The following is a 26158-nucleotide window of genomic DNA, read 5'->3' on the forward strand; positions in this document are numbered from 1 at the left end:
GGGTGTGTCTGTCTTCTGTGTTTTCACCTTTTTCTTGTTTTTGCAGGTACAACTTCAGTTGTTTTGCTTATAGTCAATATGTCTTATGTACAGCTGCTTTGTAAAAATGAAAATTGTAAAAAGTGCTATAAATAAAGTTGAGTTGAGTAAAGTAATGTGTCCTTCTAGCTTTTTTTGCAGTAGTTTGGGAATAGATGTTACTGTTGCAAAATTGGAATGACCTGTCAACAACACAAAGTTCTTGAAATGGTTTATGAAGTCTGATGCTCTATCCATTTCACATGCAAAACACATTTTTTCAATTATTGCATTGCTCACTGGTGCACCATCTTCTCATAAACAGAAAGACGAATATCTTACTCTATGTTTTTCTTTACTTCTGCCACTCTTTGCATAGGACTACTGCCATTTAGAGGAAACTCTTCAGCCGTTGTAGAGGTATGGCAGTTTTCTTCTAAGCTGGCCACAGGTTCTGAGAAAAATATTGCTCTTGAGAATGTTATAAATAAGGTGGTTAAATTATACATTGAAACCTCATGCCTTACAACTGAATGAGCTCACCTGTATGGGTTTGTGGGTCATTTGCAGTGGTCTTGTTGATGGTGCTCAGTATCTGTTGAAACTGCTCCTGTGTTAAACACACTAAACTCTCTTTCTTCTTTGTGACCATATGGGAATCATTTTCTTTTTTATCTGAGAGGACTCCGTTAGCCCTGCTGGAGCTGGTTTCTGACCAGCTCTTATTTTTGGTCTTTCTGAGTTCATGTGTAATATTCTGTCTTATATAACTGGTAGTTGGTTTGTCTTTGCACTTATTGTCCTGTTCAGGCTTTTCTGGTCGAGTTAGACCTTGTTTTGAGTTGATGATTCTTAAAGATTTTTTCTTTGAAGGGACCTGTAATAAACAAAAGTAATCACAATGGATAAAAATATGTGTCATATCCATAAAAAAATGTGAGCAATTATGCATAATGTGAAGCACAAGCGCAGCTATCTCTAATAGGGATGCACCGAAATGAAAATTCTTGGCCGAAGCCGAACATGATGTGAAACACTTGGCTGAAGGCCGAATAATACCGAACACCGAACATGCTTTTTTGCATTTCTTCTATTTATTAAGCCATTTGTTTCACTATTGCACAAACTGAATAGTCAAAATCTGCTTTTTATAATTTGTCTTGCTTTTCAATAAAATACAATACAACTTAATATAAAATTGAGCAAAACAAAGTAAATTCAAACAAAAAATTGAGCCCTCTCCCTTCATGAATAACCTATATTAATTAGGCCTATAACTGACTGCTAAAAGAATGTAATGCAAGTTACTCTGAACCCCTACAACAAAACACTTCATTAAAAACTGTCATTCCACATTAGGCCTATAAACTAAAAATACGAATAAACTAAAACTGTTGGATTATTATAGGCTACATTCAGTGGCGGTTTTAGGCACGGGCGAACCGGGCAGGCGCCCGGGGCGGCATTTTTTCATGACACGTGGGGGGCGACACAAGCACTAGAAAAAGAAAAAATAATCTGCGCTGCTAAGCGGTTTTCTATTATCTATCATATAACTGTCTGTGTGGGGAATTGGCAAATTGGCACCCCTGCTTGCTGAGAAGCGCAGAAGCTGTGTGAAAAGTGGAAAGCCCGCGGTGGACAGTTCACCTCTCCCAAATGGAGCGGACAAGGAGGGGGATCCACTTAGTGGGCTAAAGTCAGTCACACCTTGACTTTCTTCCAAATAACACACATTTCATTCATAATATTAAAACAGGCCTATAATTTGCACGTTTTGTTTTTTCTGAATTGTTTGAAATGGCTAATAAAAATAGGTAATACAAAACGATTATGTGGAGGTGAATTGGTTTAGTCTTGACTTCTGATCGTGAGTGACAGTGTTGGGGGATGGGAAATCTGTTGATTGTTGAGTGCCAGACATTGTTGTCAACTTGGCAACTTTGTCGCTAGATTTAGCGACTTTTCAAACCCCTTTAGCGACTTATTTTTCAAAAAGCGACTAGCAACAAATCTAGCTACTTTCTGAATAAGCCTTGGCTACTTAGCTAAACATTCTGCTTCACTTCTACTTCCCTGCGAGAGCGAGTTTTTGCCTCGGCAGGAAGAAGCAGCACATTCAGTTCAGACCAGCCTGAAGCGTGAATGAGATACGCATGTACAAACAGCGTTTCCAAGAACTAATCACTTATTGACATTGTTTGAGTATATATGATTTAAAATGTGATAACTGTATGGATATTATTATTGTTTAATATAATACTGTATACGACAGCTCAGAGAGTAGACATATGAAGCAGACCTGAAGCATTTAGCTTGCCTGATACTACGTGATGACGTCACTGATATGCAAATTAGCACGTGATGTCATCTGGCGATATTTAGCGACTTTTCTGGCAGGCTTTAGCTACTTTCCATTGAAAATAGTTGGCAACACTGGTGCCAGATAAACACAGTGACAGCGATGGAGAGAAAAAGGTTAATGCCGTCAGGTGCCCAATTTAGGAAAAAAGAAAAGAAGAAGAGGAAAAAAGAGCAAAAGATAAAGGTATGCAACTATGTTCTCTCTGTATGATTACGGTAATGTTATCCATGTCATCAATGAAGGGCTAATGTTAATTGGTGGTATAACGTTAACTCTTACGTTTGTTAGCCTTCTTGCTATGATGCTTGCTAAAGTTCACTAAAGTTGATCAAGTCGTACCTGAGGTCAACCATGTCTCAGGAACGGCTCACTGGCCTTGCTATCATCAGTATCAATCACTCAATAAGGGAGCAGATTTCGTATGATGACATTATTGATGATTTTGCATCAAGGAAGGCCAGAATGGTCAGGTTTTAGTTTGTGTTTTCTGTTCTTAGTGCAATAGTGTAATAATTAGATTTGCTTTAGTGTGATTTGTGCTATTTAGAACATTTATTCTATATTTTATTTGTATATTATTCTTAATATTTTTATATTATTGTTGTTCTCTGCTCGTTACATCATGATTGTACATATTTATTGTATATTTATTTAAGTTCTGATAACTTGATACTGTTTTGTGCAGAATTGTGTTTTTCAAATGTTCTGTTGAAGGATTTGTGCAATTGAGAAATATAAGCTTGTCTTACACTTATATTGTTATAGTAAAACATGGCTGATTGTGCAAAATTTTGTGTTTTTTTTCTCGGATGGGTGGGGTGGGTGGGTGTGCGCCCAGAAGGGGTCTCGCCCGGAGAGTAATTCAATGTAGAACCGCCACTGGCTACATTGCAAAAAGATTTGAGAAAAAAAACCATCCAATGCAAGCAATTCTGACTGATGCTGACTGACAACCATTTCAGTTCACGTCTCTCTTCCAAACTCCGCCCACAAAAGCTGACTGTTCTAGAAGGTGCACTCGTGGATGCACCGAACATACTTTGACAAGTTGTTTAGTACAGGGAACTGTGTGCACGCGACCACTGTATGATGTCAAAGGATGTCGCGAGCGGCGGGGCTACTGTCAGACAGCCCGCTTCCGTCTGAAGTCAAGTTACCGACCGGTTAAGCCGCTTTCATTCGGAAATTTACTTCCGTGCGGCAAGTCCTGTGCTGTGTCTTTCTCTGACACTTTAAAATGCTCCGCACACACGCACTGCAAAAATGTTTGTGGCAGTAGTAAAGCGCACGCGTGTCTCTCTCTCTCTGCGCTGGTTGCTGCTTGATCGTATCACGAGTAATGTTCGGTAAAATTTATTCAGCCACTTCACAAACACCGAACTTGCGTTTTTGCTATATTCGGCCGAACATTTTCGGTGGCCTAACATTCGGCGCATCCCTAATCTCTAACCTTGAAACACTGCAAATCAAAGATTGAAATGAAATCACATCTAGTATTTGGATGTAATGTTAAACAGCAGGGTGTCCACGGGGTCTTAAAAAGTCTTAAATTCCATTTTCCAAGGTATATAAAAAAAACATGGCATTGGATTAGTCACTCAATTAATTATCTTGTTCATCGTTCCAACCCTTCTGAATTATAATAATAATACGTTTTATTTATATAGTGCCTTTCAAGAACCCAAGGACGCTTCACAAAAAGGAACATTCACACAGTCAAAAAATAAAATAAAAAAGTCATCATATCTACAGATGTTGACAACAACAGATCACAAAAACAGGTAACGTTCATACAAACAGGGTCAAGACAAATATCAACAAATAATTGACAGACAATAGATAACACAAATAGATAAGGACATACAATTACATAAAAAATGGTCAGTTAGCCTATAGGTGAGAAGTTCAGAAAAAAATGGAAAGTGTTAGTTTGAGAGAGTATTGAATAGATGAGTTTTAAGTTGAGACTTGAAGGTCTGGAAAAGTAGGGACAGCACGACGATTATGGGGCAGCCTATTACATAATTCCGGGCCTAAAATACAGAACGCCCTACTGCCCACTGTAGAGAGCCTGTACCTAGACACAACAAGCAAGTTGTCATTACTAGATCTGAGAGTCCTGGCAGGAGCATATTGTGGCAATAACTCAGCAAGGTACTGAGGTGCAAGGCCATGAAAGGCCTTGTACAATAAAATGAATACTTTAAACTGAATGCGATTTGCCACAGGAAGCCAGTGAAGTTGATGAAGGATGGGAGTGATATGTGACGATTTTTTGTTAAATGCAAGTACTCGAGCATCAGAGTTTTGTACCATTTGTGACCCTGGACAACAAAACCAGTCTTATGGGTCAATTTTTCGAAATTGAGATTTTTACATAATCTGAAAGATGAATAAATAAACTTTCTATAGATATACGAGTTGTTAGAATTGGACAATATCTGGCTGAGATACAACCGTTTAAAACTCTGGAATCTGATAGCGCAAAAAAATCAAAATATTGAGAGAATTGCCTTTGAAGTTGTTAATCAGGGGCACTGTGGCAGACCATCCACTCACAAAAATAAAGTTTTATATATTTAAGGTAGGAAATTTACAAAATATCTTCATGGAACATGATCTTTACTTAATATCCTAATGATTTTAGGCATAAAAGTAAAATCGATAATTTTGACCCACACAATGTATTTTTGGCTTTTACTAAAAATGTTCCCGTGCTACTTAAGACTGGTTTTGTGATCGAGGGTCACATTTGAAGAAGATTATGTTGCATTAATATGGAGTTATCACAAACTAAGACTGTTAAGTTGTGCTATCTTACCATCACATACAAATGTGCCCCAGAACGGTTTGTTTTCCAAAATATCTCATTTTGTGTTCAAGAGAACAAAAAGATACAATATTGTTTTCCTACTATGGTAGTGGATGATGTCCCAGAACTGAAAATCGCTAACATTCTTACAAATATCTTTCATCGTGTTTAACAGAACCAAGAAATGTATACAGGTTTGAAACAACCTGAGGGTGAGTAACACTCCTACACCCCACCAAGAACCCTGTGTTCAGCAAATGAGCGGCATCTTGTATTGCCTTCTCAAAAGGGCAGTAAATCGCTTTCCGGCTCATTCTCCTTCACAACTCCTTCCTGAAAGAACATTTTTCCTAACTCAGTCCGGTCAACCACATCTCTCACAACATTCAAAAAACTACTATCTCTTCTGTGAATACTTGACAGGCAAATGAAGAAAAATAAAAAATACCCCCTCTCTCTCAACAGGTATTGTTCTGGCTTTTATGGAAACTAGTAACTTGGTATTAGCACCTATTGTATTGCTCCTGTTTGACATATCGCTGTATTGCTCACTGAACTCTTGGATTACTTTGGATAAAAGGGTCTGATAAATGACAATGTAAATTTAAATGTCACCTGTAACCGTTTAAAACTTGAAGAGTTGATGAGGTCTTAAAATGTTTGGAAAGAGTCTTAAAACGTATTACATTTAGCTCCATGATTTCTGTATATACCCTAAACATTTACACACAATTCTTTGTTCAATACAGGAACTGCAATAATTTGCAATAATTTATCGATATTGTATATAATGCTTACCTGACAAGAGGACTTTAAGAACTTTTGATGATTCAAGGACTTGGATTCAGCACCTATACAACATGATCTTAGTTTCAGTACAAATTCACAGAACTGTATTCAGAATACAATATGCTAGTGTAAACCTCACTCCCCGACCTCAAGAGGTGCTCTAACGAGAGACGCTAGAGGCTGTTGTCTTTAGCCTCCATGTTAAAGCACCCGTCTCCCATGCCAGACCGATCGCCGGTTGGAGGCCCGCTCGAAGCAGGTGTGGGTAAGGCCGGTTACACTAGCATACTGTTGACTATTTGTACAGTATTTGTACACACTATTTCAGAAGCAGACATCCAATACAAAAGCAGACACATAATAGTAAAGATAAAGAAGTAAATACAAAATATACAAAAAATATAAGACACAATTATACATAGGTATGTTTGTGAAAGGACATATTCACAGATTTACAGTATGTACAATATGTACAGTATTCACAATTTCTCTATTTGTGCAGAGAGGAGTGAGATCTAAGTATGCAGGAATAGATTTACACAAATATACATTATTGTATAGAGGGTATGCATTGATGTCATTTTGAACGTGAACACGCCATAACACGCCCCCTTGAGTGGCATACTTAAGGCTTACAAAGGAACCAGGTGTCCTTGGACACTGAAATGTTGCAAAGAATTGCGTTTCCTGATATTTATTTTGTACCTGGTTTTAACACCGGGGGAAATACACAAGGGAAAGCGGTAAGTAAACATTTTCTACTCTAGCAAAAAAACGTTTAGTGGTTTAACAAACGGAATTTTACAAGATTTACATTGCTCTTCTAAATGTTTACGGTGTTGACAATACATTAATATTTAAGTTTGTATGAAATACATCTGCTTACACACACATGTATGTGTTTTTGTGTCTGGATGTTCTGGTACTGGACAGAAGAAAACAAAATGCTGGGTTTGTGGGGTCCAAAATTTTTTTTTAGCCCTTATTTCTGACTCTGGAGAATACACGTATACACTACATATTTAAATTTGTTTCACTTCTTATTGTGTTGTATTCTTTTTTTCTTTTAATTAATTCCCATTACGTTCATACTTTCTTCTGATGTGTTTGTACTTGTGCATTGGAAGCCCATGTCACCAAGACAAATTCCTTGTGTGCGTAAACATACGTGGCTATAAAGCTCTTTCTGATTTAGTATGGAACATGAACTGGTCTTGGTAAACTTAATGAGCAATACATTTTAAACATAGGCTAATATACACACACCTTACATATTTGGTTCTTATTTTAGTGTCCCTATAGCTCATCGAGTAGAGCATTGGCTTAGCAGCGCAGTCTCTTCGGATAAAAGTCTATTTGGATAAAAGTCTGCAAAATGCAAATGGTAACACATTTGTAAATGTGTAATATTTGTATTGCTTCTTATACTGCACCAATGCTTTAATTTTTACAGCAGTATGTCCTATACATGAAAATGTAATAAGAAATGAAGTCATGTTTATGCTCTTACCATATTTAGACAACACAAGCCTGGCCTTTCCATTTTCCAGCTCAAATAACAGACCATCACTGCAAAACAAACCAGTGCGCCTGGGTGTAAGAACTAAGTACTAAGTGTCCCCATGTTAGTACCATTCATTCTTGTAGTATCCTTAAAATGCCATTGTAAATGTGTGATCATATTACAACCCGAGACCTGCACACGAATTTACAAGCAGATCACAACTGCCCCATACAATGCTTTCTTTAAATATCACATGATTTAATAAATGTTACAACATCAGCCTTGACAAGTGACAATTAAATGGATGAAATGCTAAAACAAATATCATAGAGATTCAATTCTATGTTTAAATTCGTCAGTACATACTCACCCGAGATTCATAATTTATCCCTCCATTCACTGACGTGAGCGTATATCTTTTTGTTGCTGCTCGCGACTAGTAAACGCGTCTCTGATTGGCTGTGCTGGAATCTCTTCTTCTAGAGCCGCGCGGTTCTTCTGCAAACATCAGAGCTTACATTACTGCGACTGCAGGCCATAAGTGGAAGCGCATCTGTATTTATGCAACACTACTGCCACATCTTATTTTTTTCAAACTGCAAGCAAATAAAGAAATAAATAAAAAAATATCTTTCAATGTGGATCTGGGCTCAAATGAATCAAAACAGTCATCAAACCTTTCTTCAGCCAAACACAAATTAAATAAAATCCTGCTATTGAATTCTGCTGCATCATTGAAGCTCGAAAAATACATTTCCATCATAAAAGTAATCCATATGACTGAAGGGGTTTCATACATGTCTTATACATTAAGCGAAACAACACGTTTGTGAGTAAAAACAATTAATAGTTTAAGCTCATTTAGTCAAGCTGTGTAACATTGGAATTTAAACACACAGATAAGTATTCAAATACATTTGTTATATTTTTGTCATAATTACGTCTCTTTAATTTTGTTACTGTAACTTACTATATGTACTGCTTTGCAAAAAAGCGAAAAGAGGTAGCCTACAGCCTTGATTATAAAAGATCCTAAAGATCACCCGTGCAGACAACCAATAATGTTTACCAATTTTGCCGTAAACTATGTCAGACAACAAAGTAAACCACATATTGCACAATACCATTATGATCTAAGATAATGTTAAATTGTTATTCTGCATTCTATAGCAATATAATACAAAGAGTAAAGTAAAAATAAACAGAAATATAAATATATTTTACAATTCATTATGTACACATATTTAAAAACGGTGTGCTATGTAGGCAGGTGTCTTTAAGGGGCAGATATAAAGGTTGTAGTTGTGAATGAAAGTAGGCCTATTTATATAAGCATGCATGTGTACAAAATACACAGAACAAACAAACAGTTCCATAAATACATAAAACCAAAAACACAAAAATATTAGGTCTGTTATTATAATCATGTAACTAAAGCATTTTGTGTTGAATTGGACATACATACTGTAATCTCAGTAGAGGGCAGTAGATGATGCTCAACTATCAGTGTGGTTGTTTTGTTATTTCTGTATCTCTGAGACTCCTGTCTGCATATACAGCGTCTTTAGCTAGAAAACAGCATTAACTCGCAGATTATCGCACTAACTAGTCGTGTGTTTTAGTGTTCATAAACGATGTTTGACACGTATTCGATATGTCTGATATAATAATAGGCTAATAGGGTAATAATGTAAATGAGAGTTGTTGAAGGGTTTTGAAAGTGTTAGGAGAATAGTATTTGTTAAAGTTAAAATTACTTAAGGCAGATGGGCATCTCATCATTTTATTAGTTATTTTAAATGATTCCGTTTTCTTTGAATTAGCCTTCAGAGCTGTAAATTACGGACCTGAGGGTAATCTGACAACCCAATAATAACCGCAATATCATCTGATACATTCAACGTTTAATTTACAAATGGATAAGTCGGAGAATGTGTCCACATTTTTTTTCTTTTATGTAACGTTATATTTCATGTCATTGTTAACGGGTTTGTAAGCTGTTTTGTGTGGTTTAGCATCCGCTTTAGCATTTACAAGACTGACGTTACATGTAAAAGCGGCTTTACGAGATAAAATAACTGCATTTACGTTATTAATTGCATGTCATTCTTTGTTACATAGAAACGTAGACTGTGGAAAGTTTAGTGAAATGTCATTAAATCTGTACAGTTGATCATATCTAAAGAGATTAGCTTATATTAATTTAGCCGGCGTGCTAACACGAAGGACATCAGGAGGATTTTACAACGAAACAATATTTACTTTAATTTACGTTTATTTACTCGTTTATTTATTTATACTTTAACGTATACAACCATCGCGGGACGAAAAACAATACGAGCTGATAAGGAACTGATTAACTCAGGTATGTAACGTTATTTATATGCAATGACCTTTTGTCATCTGTTATTTTAAACATTTAATAACTAATATTGTTGTATTGTAATTATTTTATTTAAAACTGATATGCGTGTACAAACAAGTTTGTAATGATGTTGGATTATGAAGATAATGTTGGTTAAAGGTCATTGACGTGATCTGATGGTGTGGATGTTTATTTTGACACAATTTTATACTGCTTCATTGAACAGACATTTACAATTGTTTGAGTGCGCGTCTTGTAGCTGGTTGTTTACCTGACGATTAAGACAGCATTTATATATCTCTATTTCATCATTTTTGGTCCATAACTGATAATGAGGTTGATGGGTACTACAGAACCATTGTGGTCATTATATAACACTCACATTGGAGCAAACATCTGACTTCACATGTGTGTCAGTGTCTGTTTAGAATGTGTTTTAAATTGTCTGCTACGTCCTAAATATTAAAGAAGCTTAGTTTATGTGCTGGAATTTGATGACCTCTTAAATCCATCCATCCATGTTGCACATCTACCCACATGAACAATTATGTATTCCTTAGGGCTGCAACTAACAATTATTTTAATTGTCGACTAATCTAACAATTATTTTTTCGATTAGTCGACTAATCTAACGATTACTGTTTTTTATTAATCTAATAAAGATTTTTTGGATTACTTTATTAATCCTTTGGCAAACTTTGCAAATAAACAATAAGTTCTAGTATTTTCTTACATTATAAAGCATATCATACTTTTTACTCCACTACATCTTATAAATAAATATTGTTGTTTTAACATTTTAATCCATGTTTACTAGGGATGTAATGATTCACTCAGCTCACGATGCGATGCGAGTCACGATTCTGATCTCACGATGCGATTTATTCACGATTTATTTTTACAAAATGAGTTGAAACAAATTAGAAATGAACAACTTCCCTTGCATTATTTCTTAAATGCTTCACATTTCTGTGTATAATAAAATAATGTTTTTTTATAACAAATTAATAATAGAAAAAGTCTCTTTAATATAAACAAACTAATACTGTCTGAGCTTTTCTTGGATTTTTTTGCATTTAAGAAATATCAGCATGTCCACGTTTAGATTTGCAGTGAAAATAGCGGCCCCTGCTGTTCAAAAAATGTATTGCGATTCAGTTCACACCTCAACCAATTTGAATCGTCACTCATTATAACCGATTTTCAACCGGCTCACGGTGAATCGTTACATCCCTAGTGTTTACATTAAAATCACTATCTTTTATTAATTAAGTAGTTTTCATTTTAAAAGTAAAAAAAGACTGATTTTTTATGTACTTAACTACTGTATTAAAGGTAAAAAAATAAAATAAAATAAACTTAGCTCTGTATACTGTGGTAGGCTATATGAGACCAGTTTTTTTATTGCACTTATGCTTTTTGTTGTCCTTATGTTGTTCCAATTGCTTCCATTGTTTCCCTCATCTGTAGGTCGCTTTGGATAAAAGCGTCAGCTAAATGACTAAATGTAAATGTAAATTTAATGATATATGCTCTGTATTTTTTTCCTCCGAGTAATATCCGACTCTATTTTCAGTCTCATAATGTAATTGAGTAAAAGTAAAAATACTACTATCTGTCTCTGTTTATTGTACAAAACTATCACCATATAAAAGACTCTAATGCAGAGTGGCATTAAGCGAGCCCACGCACCCTGAACTCAGAATGATGCGCTTAATGCATTTGCTTCGTTATTTACAGTTATGCGCATCCTGGACGCACAATGATGCGCTTAAAGCACCTACTCCTTCTGAAGTCCCGGGGATCATTTTGCTCCCCAAAGTAAATAATAGTTAGAACACAGCGATAAGAGATGATATGTTACATGTTTAACACATGCGTTGTGTGTGTGTTGCATCAATTCAACAGTTTACAGTTAAATCAGAGGTTTAAAAAGAGTTATTTCATATGAAGACCCAAAATATTCAGACCGCTTCCAGTGCTTCTAATAACAGACGTTACACTCAGCGAGTAACTCACAGTCTCTAGCAAAATACATTTTAAACAAAGCCATAGACTATCATCTTGTCATTATGAAGAATAATGAAAACATTGGAACATCTTGGAAAGAGTAGCGTCCTGACTAGGGATGCACCGATACCATTTTTTAAAGACAGAGTACGAGTACCGATACCTTTTTTCTGGTACTCGCCGATACCGATACCTATAACCGATGCCTGTATAATGTACAATAATGTTAATAAACGATTATCTTACTGGTAAATGTGTTTTTCTTTTGTTTTTAGGTCTACTTAAATTTAAGTAATATTTTTAAATTAAGTAAAAAATTTTATGATAAGTAGCACAATTTTACTAGAACATTTACTTCAGTTTGCTATAGTAAACAATATACTCTGTGGTCGAATGATAAAAAATTTAAGGGGGGTGGTGTGGTAAAATGTGAGTGTATAATAACTTGTTCAAGTCAACCAGACTTTTATTTTGACGGGACGCCGCAAAGAACCTCGTGTCCTCATGCAGTGAAACGCTGGCGCTGAAAGCTTCACAAGCACAATGCATTCAGGTTCAGTACGAAGAAGCGGATTTCGAGATGTCAGCCATGCTTTCCCGGGCCGCCGTGAGCATTGGGTTAGAGTGCACTCCAGTGCCTCTCCCCCAGCGCTCACGGCTGGACACATGGTTCTTGGGTTCTGAGCGTGACTCCAAGCCGCGCCCAACCCCGGTTCCGTTCTTCCCGGAGGTGCATGAGGAACTGACAAAGACGTGGAACGCCCCTTTTTCGGCTCGTACACGTCAAACCAGTTCCGTCGCTCTTTCTTCCCTCGATGGTGGGGCAGCTAGAGGCTACGTCGACGTGCCCCAGGTGGAACGTGCAGTCGCGGTGCACCTGTGCCCGCAGGCGGCGTCCACCTGGAGAGGCCGACCGAAACTCCCGTCCAAAGCGTGTAGGACTTCGGCATCACTGGTGTCGAAGGCCTACGATGCTGAGAGCCAAGCTGCCTCCTCTCACCACGCCATGGCCATCCTGCAGGTCCACCAGGCCAAGGCGTTGAAAGAGATCCACGAGGGTAAGACCGACCCAGGGCTAACGCAAGAACTCCGCACCGCCACCGACCTCGCCCTACGGGCGACCAAGGTGACCGCGCGGGCCCTGGGTCCGGCGATGTCCACTCTTGTGGTCTAGGAGAGGCATCTCTGGCTTAACCTTGCGCAGATGAGCGACACAGAGAAAGTCCGCTTTCTCGACGCGCCCATTGCGCAGGGTGGGCTGTTTGGCGACACTGTCGAGGACTTCGCTCAGCAGTTCTCGGCAGTAAAGAAGCAGACGGAGGCGATCAGCCACATCCTGCCCTGTCGTGACTCGGCCGCCCACAGGCCTTTGAGATCCCTTGCGGCGCCTGCTCCCCAGCAGCCCCGGCCCTCTTCGACGCCAGCTCCGGCTCCGGCGCTCCCTACCCAGGCGCCCCTCCCAGAAGAGGACGTCGAAGAGGAGACCGCCACCCCGTTAGCAACCTTCGAGGAAGAAGCGACCCTGACGGGAAGACCCCAGGGAGGTTAACACCATCGGGCCCGACCCCAGCCATTCCATCGTTGGAATGGGCCTAGCGCCCACTTTCTCACAAAGAGAGTTTCCAATCTCCCTGGGTGTTTCTCACAGCCGCTCTCACCCTCTGCAAGACGGTGTTCGGCTACTCAACGTTGCGTCCTGGCGAGGCGAAACATCGAATATACATTGCAGCCCTCAGCACTCTCAAATCGACGGTGCATGAGCTGCATCGCCAGGCAGGCAAACCAGCAGAGCCAGTCTCCTCCCCAGGGGTCTGCCCCCGGCGAGAGACCCGAACTGCCAGCCATCGAACCACCCCCCCGGGGGGTCGATGAAGCAGATTGTACCCTTAGTCCCCCTGTCGCGGTCCCTGGGAGCTTGGCTCGAGCTTCCCATGCCGTCACGGTGGCTTCGGGAAACAATCTGTCTCGGCTATGCAATCCAATTCGCCAGACGCCCGCCCAAGTTTCAGGGCATCCTCTCAACCTCAGTCAGAGGCCAGGATGCTCCCGTACTACGGGCCAAGGTCGCCACCCTTCTGTCGAAGGAAGCGATCGAGCTTGTCCCTCTAGCCGAGATGTCCAACAGGTTTTACAGCCCGTACTTCATCGTTCCCAAAAAGGGCAGGGGGATGCGCCCCATCCTAGATCTGCGTACCCTGAACAGGCACCTGCACAAACTGCCGTTCAGGATGCTCACGCAGAAGCGGTTCATGGCAATCGACCTGAAGGACGCGTACTTTCATGTCTCGATTCTCCCTCGTTATCGGCCGTTCCTACGGTTCGCTTTTGAAGGTAGGGCATATCAGTACAGGGTCCTCCCTTTCAGTCTGTACCTGTCCCCAAGAGTCTTCACGAAGGTCGTGGAGACCGTCATCGCTCCCCTTAGGGAGAGAGGTGTGCGGGTACTGAACTATCTCGACGACTGGCTCATCTTGGCACACTCGCGAGATCTGTTGTGTACACACAGGGACCTGGTGCTCCGGCATCTAGACCGTTTGGGGCTACAGGTCAACTGGGAAAAGAGCAAGCTCTCCCCCATGCAGAGCATCTCTTTTCTCGGCATGGAATTCGACTCTGTATCCATGACAGCACGACTGACTACAGAACGCGCTCAGTCAGTGTTGAACTGCCTGAAATATTTCAGGCAGTCAGCGGTCCCCCTGAAACAATTTCAGAGGCTCCTGGGACACATGGCATCCTCGGGGGGGGTGGTCCCCCTCGGGTTGATGCACATGCGACCGCTCCAGCACTGGCTACAGAGTTGGGTTCCCTGGAGAGCGTGGCACACTGGCAGCACCCTAACCTCCTGGTCGTCAGTGACCTTTTTGCGGACAGGAGTACCCCTAGGGCAGGTCTCAAGGCACGTCGTGGTGACGACGGATGCCTCCCTGCAGGGTTGGGGTGCCGTGTGCAACGGGCACGCAGTGTCAGGGCGAAGGACGGGCCCCCGCCTGTGCTGGCATATCAACTGCCTAGAGTTGTTGGCTGTGCTACTTGCACTGAGGAGGCTGCAGCCCCTCGTGCAGGGCAAGCACATGCTGGTCCGGTCGGACAGCACAACTGCCGTAGTGTACATCAATCGCCAGGGTGACATACGCTCACGGCAGCTAACACAACTCGCCCGGCGCCTCCTCCTCTGGAGTCAGCAGGTGACAACGTCGTTGCGAGCCACATACATCCCGGGCGACCTGAACCAGACAGTCGACGCGCTCTCTCGTCAGTCGACGCCTCGCGGAGAGTGGCGACTCCATCCCCGCGCAGTCCGGCTCATATGGGAGCGGTTCGGCCAGGCGCAGGTGGACCTGTTTGCCTCCCCGGACTCCACCCATTGCCCGCTTTGGTACTCCCTGACCGAGGGTCCCCTCGGCATGGATGCCTTAGCACACAGCTGGCCGCGGGACAAGTGGAAGTATGCCTTCCCCCAGTGAGCCTCATTGCACAGGTTCTGTGCAAGGTCAGGGAAGAGGAGCATCAAGTGTTACTAGTTGCGCCCTACTGGCCCAACCGGACTTGGTTCTCAGAGCTGATGCTTCTGACGACAACTCCCCCTGGCCAATTCCCCTGACGAAGGACCTTCTTTCGTAGGGGAAGTGCACGTTGTGGCACCCGAGACCAGACCACTGGAACCTCCATGTCTGGCTCCTGGACGGGACGAGGAGATCCTGAGTGGCCTTCCCCCATCGGTGGTTGAGACCATAACTCAGGCTAGTGCCCCTGCCACTAGGCGGCTGTACACCGTTAAGTGGTGCCTCTTCTCGTCCTGGTGTTCTTCTCGGGGAGAAGACCCACAGAGATGCTCGATCGGGAATGTGCTGTCCTTCCTACAAGAGAGACTTCTGAGAAATCTCTCCCCTTCCACACTGAAAGTGTATGTAGCTGCCATCGCCGCACATCACAACCTAGTGGCTGGCAAGTCTCTAGGACAGCACGACCTGGTCATTAGGTTCCTAAGGGGCACGAGAAGGCTGAATCAGCCTCGTCCGCGCTCCGTACCCACTTGGGACCTTGAAGTGGTCCTGGTGGGCCTCCAGAAGCCCCCTTCGAGCCCCTGGGAGAGGCCGCTCTTTCTCATCTTACGATGAAGACGGCCCTTCTGGTGGCGCTCGCCTCCATCAAGAGGGTAGGGGACCTACAAGCATTCTCTGTGTCCACAGATTGCTTAGAATTCGGGCCTGGAGATTCTCACGTGATCCTGAGACCACGGCCTGGCTACGTGCCCAAAGTTCCCACCACTCCCTTTCGGGACCAGGTGGTGAACTTGCAGGCGCTCCCCACCGGTGATGAAGACCCAACCCCATCCATGTTGTGTCCAGTATGTGCATTGCGCCTCTACTTTGACCGCACACAGAGCTTCAGAAGCTCTGAGCAGCTCTTTGTCTGTTTTGGAGGTCAGCAGAAGGGAAGGGCTGTCTCCAAACAGAGACTGGCGCACTGGATTGTGGACGCCATCGCTACGGCGTACCGATCTCAAGATCGCCCGTGCCCATTGGCAGTGAGGGCACACTCCACCCGGGGTGTAGCCTCCTCGTGGGCACTGGCTCAGGGCACCTCTCTGGCAGACATCTGCAGAGCTGCGGGTTGGGCTACGCCCAACACCTTCATGAGGTTCTACATCCTCCGCCTTTGCCCCCCTTCTTTCCCCACTGGGTGAAGAATAGGCATTCCATCCATCACTAAGCACCTTCCTGGGGGGCGGGCTGGGCAGAGCAGCCCTGCCCCCTTAGGCCGCGTACCAGCTGAGTTATCTACCACATAGCTCTAACCGGACCTAGTGCTCCAGACGTGGTAACCCCCCACTGGGTGGTTCCGTCTGATGTATCCTCATGAGTGGTTCCCACCTCGGCAACCCATGACCTCCCTAGGTGGACTTCCACCTTGCGGGTAACTCCTTCAGTCCGCACATTTTTTCCCATGAGTTCTCCCCTGATGGCGAGACCATGTTGGTGTCTCCACTAAACTCCTCCCTATGGTAGGAAGTGGTCTCTGTAGCGCATTTCCTCAGTGAGGGAATAATGCTTACCCTGTGGCCGTTACGGTGCCGGGCGTCTCTCGTTGTTAGAGAAACAAGGCCTCCGCGCTGTGACGGCCGGTGGTAGGGGGCTTCTCACCTTTTTGGTAAAAGCTCTGGGACCCCTCTACCTCTCCACTGGATGGTAACAATTTTTGCGATGGTACTCACGTCTGACATGCCTAGGCCAGTCAGCGTCGCCTCGCTAGTGATTGTGACGTGGCACAGCGCCATGGCGTTTTCCAGAGGAACCCCATCTGTCGGTTCGACACAACGTCGAGAGACCGACAGAAAGGGAACGTCTTGGTTACGTATGTAACCTCTGTTCCCTGATGGAGGGAACGAGACGTTGTGTCCTTCATGCCACAACGCTGGCCGCCCACCGCAGTGGTCGAGGGATGCTCTCAGGCTCCTCAGCCCAAAAGGTGAATGAATGAGCACGCCGTCTTCCTTTTATACCCGGATATCCGGGGTGGAGTCCGGCATGCAAATTTCATTCGCCAATTTCATTGGCCTTTTCAAAATAGCCAGAAGATGATAGGTTCTCAAGACAAACCCCATCTGTCGGTTCGACACAACGTCTCGTTCCCTCCATCAGGGAACAGAGGTTACATACGTAACAAAGACGTTTTGTTGGATTCCCTCTTATAATGGCTCAACTCTTTTACTTGCTACGACAGAGATGTTTTCATATTTTCACATTTTCAAATTTGTCCTCTTCACATCAAGAATTTGTGCATTAATTTTCTCCGTTATTTCATCCCACTTTCTTTTTTTTTTGCTGCAGTTACGTTAGGATTCAGTTTGCTTTTTAAAATTGCTTTTCTTTTACCATATTCATCCAGAAGAATACATTTCTCTTCCTCAGTCCAATTTGTCTGTCTTTTTTGTCTGTCTTTTTCTTTATCCATTTCTTTATCGTGTTTTTGCTCTAGCTTTCTCTTGTGAAACCTCTGCCTGCGTTGATGTAAACAGTAGCGTTTCTATGGCAACAACAACATTTTGTAACAGCACACCTGTGTCGCTGTCGTGAAACACTTAAAGATTTCCCTTACCTAAGAGAAGTGTTTAAGGGATTTTATGCAATGGCCTTAAGTTATTCCTTTAGATAAGGGGAAATCACTCCTTAAGTGTATTACTTAAGATAAAAACTTAAGGTGCTTTATGCAATCGGGCACAGAGCCTATAACACATTTTCTCAGTTTCTCAGCCTTCTCCGCCAAAAATCTCAATATCTCAAAGATAAATGAACATTAAACACTAACATGTGTTTATCTTTACTGAATAGCACATAAAACAACACTTAATTAAGAAAATAACTCTCAAAATGCAGTCTTACGCAAAGAATGCTGGGAAACATTTATTTTCTTTCCAGTTGTAACAATTGTATGTTAACACAACACAAATCATTCACGAAGTCTCAACATTACTGAACATGAAAAAATCCTGTTGTGAACAAATTTTGCAAAAATTGTGTTGATTTTTATGCATGTAAATTAAGTAAAGTGGACAAGCAGAGAAATTCATTTTTTAATGCATTTTAAAGTCATGCCTGTTTAAACTTGGAAGCGATTTGACTCACAGGCGTTCTTCTGACACACCCTATGCGCACGCACACAGACACAGCACTGCCTACATTGCAGGTACAGAACAAGTTCTATTTCTCATCATTTTAGCTCTTTAACTGTAAAATGCACACAACATTTTGTGAATGTAAACAGTGCATGTGTAGCGGCATTAGCTCTTAAAGTGAAAGTAACCTAATAAACCTGATGCTGTCTGTGTTATAATAAGTCTTTTTATTAAGTCTATTTATTACCAAATAATAGACAGTAATAGAGTTAAAATTGGGAAAATGTGAATAATACAGTGGTCAAATTCAAAACTCATTTTCTACTGGTCTTAATAAAGGTTATTAAAATGTATCAATATCTATCTATATCGAATGATCTGAAACATTATATCAATAATATATATTTTATTTCACCTACGTGTTTATACTTAGCATTCCGCGATAGTTTCTGTGTTTCCCATAGGATTTTGACAGACTTTAGAATATTTGTGAAGTCATCACGTCCTGTTTTAGTAAAAAAAACACTCGCAGCGTTTGGTTACAAATAGCAGCTGAGCGCCATGACTTCGCGGACGAAGGCAGCCCAGAGAAACATAGGCAGCGCAACAGAAGTCTATTAGAATTATAAACAGAGAGCATCTTTGCAATAACTAATCACATATTTAAAAACTACAATACTAATTTCTCGATAGAAATGCAATCAGAAGTTTTTTGAAAGTGAAAATTAAACTTACATTTATTCAAAACTATCCTCCAACAGGCGTTTCGGCTACCATTTTATTTTTTCGAGCTTGAGCCTTCTCAACCAATCACGTTCCTCGCATGTTGTTATGGAAACGACAGGTCTCTGTCATTGGTTAGCTGTGAAAAAGGAGCTTGACGTAGGACGTTTTTTTTCAACCTCAAAAGACGCTCTGAGCTGCAGAAAAAGACGTCGGCACTGGTGTTTAAAGGGGTGCTGCAATGGTGTGTCATGCATTCTGACTTCTTTACAATGTTAAACGTGCTGTCTTCTCATGCTTAACATGGTCAGCTTGTCAAAAAACGAGTTGGGCATATTACGTAGTATTTCTGTGCTCGATACACTCCCCCAGCGATCGTACAGGTTTCGGAAAGTTTTTTTCGAACATATAAAAATGTTTCGTAACAATTTTTCTTAGTCCATTATTGGACAATTCTCCCGGAAAAGCACATGGCAGCAAAGAGAGCAGGAGAAGGAGCATGTGCAGACATCACTTTCACTTGTGTGCAGGAGAGAGAGAGAGCATACGTTCGCGAAGTTCAGGTGTTTGTTTGTTCACTGCATTTGGGTGATGAATGTTATATAAATGGTGGATATAACGCTGGATTTGGAGATCGTTTGAAACTGATATATGGAGCCGTCCCAACGCTAAAAGATGCCGGACATGAACCGCATGTGATGAGTGAAACTGATGCCTGTGTTTTGTTGGCAATGGGTGCGCACGTGCTTTAGTTCAGCCTACCCCTCCCGCCGCACGCGCCGTATGCTTTCGGAAAAAAATCGTACAGATGTATCTATCTTTTATAAATGTGATCAAACTAAATACTCTTCAAAGATACGAAGTATGCAATACTACTCTATAGGTACTCAAGATTAATATGAGATTGGCAGAAACCGTGCGTGTTAGGGCCGCTTTAAAAAAGCGCTCAGGTCGTTTTTTGTAAACACGGATTACTCAATAGGATTATAATGTAAAACAGACTCTAGCAGCTTCAAAAAAGTAGTAAAGTCTGAACATGGCTGTATTTTACAATGGGATGCCACCAGCAGTCACTTTAACCGCTGCTAAAATTCTGATTTATAAACGCAACTAGGGCTGAAACGATTCCTCGAGTAACTCGAGTTATTCGAATACAAAAAATCATCGAGGCAATTTTTGTTGCCTCGAAGCCTCGTTTAATCCATTTAACTACAGTACACACGGAGCACTGCGTTTCCCCACGGACCGTTATTACTGACGCACAGCCCGCTAAACTATTCATGTTACAGGGCTCTGAAGTCTCATGCAAATGCATTCACCGTGAGACACACGCTTTTAGTATGTTCACACGCTCACACGTATTTCTCATGCTGATAAATAACTGATAGCTTATAGGGCTGTGACGGTTGCCGTAACAACCGCACCACCGCGTGGTAAAGTGCCATGACGTGTGCGAACTGCCACCGGCGGTAGTGCACGTCACTCTGACAAATATAGGTGTAATAAATATGAGAGTTGCGATAACGATTGCTAGTTGTAGCCTTTCAGTTGTGGATGGTTTTATTTAAAAGATTTTAATTAACAGAAATATTGGCATACGTTTCCGTTGGTGCGTTTCGAGCGCAGGCCTGCACGGCAAAACCCAGGTTATTCTGCGGGTTTTGCAATGGATCTTATTTGAAATGAACAGATACGTAAAATCAAAACTGGCTATGACCCGCTTGCTTGTGTCGGAGCGCGCGCAGGTTTTGCCGCGGTTGCGGAGAGACATCTATTCATTTGCGCTCCTGTGCACATCTTCTGAAGCGCATTTAGTGCAGCTGTACACATTTTAATCTGGACAATGTCAACAAGTAAGTTTCACATCAACGAAGTCGGAAAAAGTAAAGTTTTTATGCAATCTGAATAGGAAAGCCAATGTAGGTTTAAACAGTTTGTTTCAAATGGAATTGTTAAGGACTGTAAGGGTTAATACGCCAATGACTGAAGTTACTGCAACAAGAGCTTTTTTATTTAGTATTTAGCTTTCTTATATCATTAAGTTTTCATTATTTACTGATGTTTATTTAAATGTTTTATATGCTGTAGTGTGCCGTTTCACTGATGGATTTGCGCGTTAAACATTGACGGATGTTTCATCCTCATTTATTTCAGATATCATATTTCAATATTTAACAATTTCAAGTATTTAAATAAGGTCTATATTTCTCTTCCACTCGTCATGTGGTTGCTACAGCAAATATAATAATATAAATATTATTTATATAAATAATATATATTTCTCACCCGCTCTCTATTTCTCATTACGAGAAATCAAGCTCATCAAGCGCATCATGGGATAGATAAGTGTCCATCCGATCCACACACACACGAATCTCGGCGGAAGTAGTAGACCATCCGGGTATTTCTCGCCTACTCTTTTTTTGCATACTGAGGTTTCGGACATACTATTCATGACTCATACTCATTTTCGCCTACTATATAGTATGGAAGTAGGCGATTTCGGATGCAGCCACAGTTCCAGGAAATGACAATGGTGATATTCTATCGCTGTTCTTCAAACCTTTTCAGCTATTTTCAGAATAATAGCGTATATTTATAGTGATGATGTTTGACGAGTGTTGCTTTTTTAACCAAAGATCTTATTTCAGGCGATTTTCAAAAAACCCATAGACTGAGGGCGCTGGAACCGGAAGTGCTAAAATGCTAACTCGCATCCAGGGTTCCATACAAAAATACATCATCTCTACAGTGCTCTATAGCCACGAAATGCTAAGCAAATTTTAATGATATTATATATATATATACAGTATATATATACTGTATACACTCACCTAAAGGATTATTAGGAACACCTGTTCAATTTCTCATTAATGCAATTATCTAATCAACCAATCACATGGCAGTTGCTTCAATGCATTTAGGGGTGTGGTCCTGGTCAAGACAATCTCCTGAACTCCAAACTGAATGTCAGAATGGGAAAGAAAGGTGATTTAAGCAATTTTGAGCGTGGCATGGTTGTTGGTGCCAGACGGGCCGGTCTGAGTATTTCACAATCTGCTCAGTTACTGGGATTTTCACGCACAACCATTTCTAGGGTTTACAAAGAATGGTGTGAAAAGGGAAAAACATCCAGTATGCGGCAGTCCTGTGGGCGAAAATGCCTTGTTGATGCTAGAGGTCAGAGGAGAATGGGCCGACTGATTCAAGCTGATAGAAGAGCAACTTTGACTGAAATAACCACTCGTTACAACCGAGGTATGCAGCAAAGCATTTGTGAAGCCACAACACGCACAACCTTGAGGCAGATGGGCTACAACAGCAGAAGACCCCACCGGGTACCACTCATCTCCACTACAAATAGGAAAAAGAGGCTACAATTTGCACGAGCTCACCAAAATTGGACAGTTGAAGACTGGAAAAATGTTGCCTGGTCTGATGAGTCTCGATTTCTGTTGAGACATTCAAATGGTAGAGTCAGAATTTGGCGTAAACAGAATGAGAACATGGATCCATCATGCCTTGTTACCACTGTGCAGGCTGGTGGTGGTGGTGTAATGGTGTGGGGGATGTTTTCTTGGCACACTTTAGGCCCCTTAGTGCCAATTGGGCATCGTTTAAATGCCACGGCCTACCTGAGCATTGTTTCTGACCATGTCCATCCCTTTATGACCACCATGTACCCATCCTCTAATGGCTACTTCCAGCAGGATAATGCACCATGTCACAAAGCTCGAATCATTTCAAATTGGTTTCTTGAACATGACAATGAGTTCACTGTACTAGAATGGCCCCCACAGTCACCAGATCTCAACCCGATAGAACATCTTTGGGATGTGGTGGAACGGGAGCTTCGTGCCCTGGATGTGCATCCCACAAATCTCCATCAACTGCAAGATGCTATCCTATCAATATGGGCCAACATTTCTAAAGAATGCTTTCAGCACCTTGTTGAATCAATGCCACGTAGAATTAAGGCAGTTCTGAAGGCGAAAGGGGGTCAAACACCGTATTAGTATGGTGTTCCTAATAATCCTTTAGGTGAGTGTATATCGCCAAGCCCGCCGCTCTAGCATCATTAGGTGGCACACGGACAAGCATACAGCTGAACTGGAGCTGGGATGAGCACCAGGCCAAAACCGGGTCTGGTGTGTTCTCAGCCTCAGACGTCACACCCACGGACCATTGGCTAAATGTCTGATGCATAAGGCACACTTTTCTGGAAACACTTCAGCACGTTTGAAGTCGTCATCTTATTGGTTGAATTTCACAAGATTTCCGGGAGACGTGTGTATCACGTTCTTTAACGGTCCGCCTGGAAACAACACGAAGCCATCGGATCTAAGAAGTAAGCTGTCATGTTTACACCGGTTGCTATAAGAATTAATCACGATCGACTAAATGCCTAATTCTTAAAAGTATGCAAGGTTCATGGCATAAACTTATACTCATTGTTGTTTCTGTTAACCTTTGACACGTTCGTGAATGTACACCGGTCTGTTACTGCGGGGACATTTCCACGCCTCTAAACATGACGCGGCACAAAACAAAACATGATTGGTTGCTTTACCTGTCAGTCATATGGCCTCTTGGGCGGGCCTTGGCCAAAGAAAGCGGCGATAAGTGGCTACACAAGACTAGGTCTAGTGAGGACAAGACATGAAATATGAAACAAACTGATACTAGCCTATGGTCACAAACATTGTTCACACATAGGCTAATGGCTAAAAAAGCAACAGGCACTGAGAGGTGTGTTCAGTGAATACAAGACCTACTGAAATAGCAACTGAAGCTCATGCTTGTGTACTGACACACAGATAAGTGATGTAAGCAGATGAGCCCTACAAATCTCATTTACCACAAAATGAACAACATTCAAGCACATCGGAAAATCTTAAGAGCTGATTGGTGTTGTTTGTCCGACTGACTCTTTCCAAATAACACTGGGCAGATTCGCAGAGTCTTAACATTGAAAGCTGTCTGAAAGATTCTGTGTTACTGCTGTATTTTCTGTTTTTCTTTTGCCTTGAGTGTTTAATGGCTTTATAATTTGAATTATTACTTTGACTTTGACTATAGTTTTTAATGGAACTGATAAGATGTGTAAATTAAATGCACTGTAAGTTTTTGGATAGAAGCTTCTGCCTAATGCATGATTGAAAATGTAGCCTGACTCCAAAATTTGATTGTTTAATGAACTGGAAGTAAACACTTTACAGTTTGTATGAAGGTAAAAGAGTAGAAAAAGTACTTCTATTTAAAATTGCGAACTCAGAAAAGAATAAGGACAATATTTTTTCAGATGCTTGTATGCTAAAATTTACACTCACGGCCCAATGTAAAAACTTAAAAGGGACCTATTTTGCCTCTTTTGACAAGATGTAAAAAACAAGCTGTAATGGTCCTGTCTGCCCCCTTGTGTTCCGCTGCCAGCTTTCTCCGTGTTTTCACTCCATGGACTCTTATTCACCACACCTTTAACAGTCCTTTGCACCAGTTCGTCATAGGGATGTAACGATTCACCGTGAGCCGGTTGAAAATCGGTTATAATGAGCGACGATTCAAATCGGTTGAGGCTTGAACTGAATCGCAATACATTTTTGGAACAGCAGGGCCGCTATTTTCACTGCAAACCTAAACGTGGATGCTGATATTTCTTAAATGCAAAAAAATCCAAGAAAAGCACAGACAGTATTAGTTTGTTTATATTAAAGAGACTTTTTCTATTATTAATTTGTTATAAAATTGCAGTTTAGTTTTGTTATTTGAAATAAAACATTATTTTATCATACAAAGAAACGTGAAGCATTTAAGAAATAATGCAAGGGACGTTGTTCATTTCTAATTTGTTTCAACTCATTTTTTTCAAAATAAATCGTGAGTAAATCGTGAATAAATCGCATCGTGAGATCAGAATCGTGAATCGCATCGCATCGTGAGCTGAGTGAATCGTTACATCCCTAGTTCGTCACCATCTTTGATTACAACCGCACCTGAGACTCATGATTGCACCCACACCTGATCTTCATTCCCTGGACTCTTTATATTCCTTGTGTTTTGTTCTGTTCAGTGTCAAATCTAGTTGTATTATGTTTGCTCTAGCTCCGACTTCGTACTTACCAGTTGTTTGTGGATTTACTTACCCGTGGATGTTACCTGTTGTTTGTGGAATTACTTACCCGTGGATGTTACCAGTTATTTGTGGATTTACTTACACGTGGATGTTACCTGTTGTTTGTGGAATTACTTACCCGTGGATGTTACCTGTTGTTTTTGGATTTACTTACCTGTATTCTGTTCACCTGTTCACTGCAATAAACTATCACCAGTCTCCTTCAGTTCCATGTGTGGCATCGTCCTTCCGTCTGCTTGTGAAGTTGTTACACATGCATTGTGCAAATGAGCTGCTGGTATGGAGTTTATTCAGACCCAAAACTCGCGTGTAAGAAAACCACACGCGCGTGCGTGACTTTAGCGTGCAGAACAGTTCCATGAGCGTAACACCCTCGCAAGAGCGCATTTATGCTCCGCGAGTGCGCAGAACAGTATACGCGCACGGTCAGGGGTGCAAAAATGGGGTATGCAGTATATGCGGTACATAGGGCCAAAATATGTTTTAACGTTTTTTTAAATAAAACGTTATAAAAAATATAACGAAAAAGTCATTATCTAAAACGTTTTAGTTTCACTTTTGTCTAGCATTTTAAACGAGTTCAATAAATATATAATTTATTTAATCAAGTTATTATATCAACCAATCACTCTTTCACAGTCAAATGACCAAATGGATCGAGCAAAGAAACTTCCCAAAGTGCAGAACAGAACATGAAAATGAAAAGTAAGTTGACAAGTAAAAAACAAGTTATTTAACGTTGCCTGAGAGGTAGTTCATATTATAATACAATATCAGGTCACCTCTAGGCCTACATGTTTGGCGCTTATAAAATAAATCT

General features: G+C 41.4%; 2 protein-coding genes across 6 annotated transcripts in view; one reads left to right on the forward strand and one right to left on the reverse strand.

The window, feature by feature from the left end:
- ccdc66 (coiled-coil domain containing 66) overlaps positions 1-26158 on the reverse strand; it is a 114621-nt gene that overhangs the window by 49765 nt on the left and 38698 nt on the right. Inside the window, exons 1-5 of one of the 5 annotated variants that reach the window (XR_008962070.1) lie at positions 7859-7981; positions 7495-7553; positions 5994-6046; positions 562-895; positions 361-472 (exon numbers count right to left, since the gene is read on the reverse strand). Coding sequence is in view for 4 of the 5 variants with exons in the window: in XM_057325557.1 (XP_057181540.1) it covers positions 361-472; positions 562-895; positions 5994-6046; positions 7495-7553; positions 7859-7869 (569 nt within the window). In the remaining variant the exon portion in view is untranslated. Of the gene's footprint in view, positions 1-360; positions 490-561; positions 896-5993; positions 6047-7494; positions 7554-7858; positions 7987-26158 lie in introns of those variants that run through there. The other 4 variants (XM_057325557.1, XM_057325558.1, XM_057325559.1 and 1 more) reach the window with 4 other exon arrangements.
- Positions 8990-26158, forward strand: part of ip6k1 (inositol hexakisphosphate kinase 1) — a 75058-nt gene continuing 57889 nt past the window's right edge. Inside the window, exon 1 of the mRNA XM_057325561.1 lies at positions 8990-9853. The gene's annotated coding sequence lies outside the window, so the exon portion shown is untranslated. The remainder of the gene's footprint in view (positions 9854-26158) is intronic.

This window comes from Triplophysa rosa, linkage group LG25 (assembly GCF_024868665.1).
Source record: "Triplophysa rosa linkage group LG25, Trosa_1v2, whole genome shotgun sequence".
Taxonomy (NCBI): Eukaryota; Metazoa; Chordata; class Actinopteri; order Cypriniformes; family Nemacheilidae; genus Triplophysa; species Triplophysa rosa.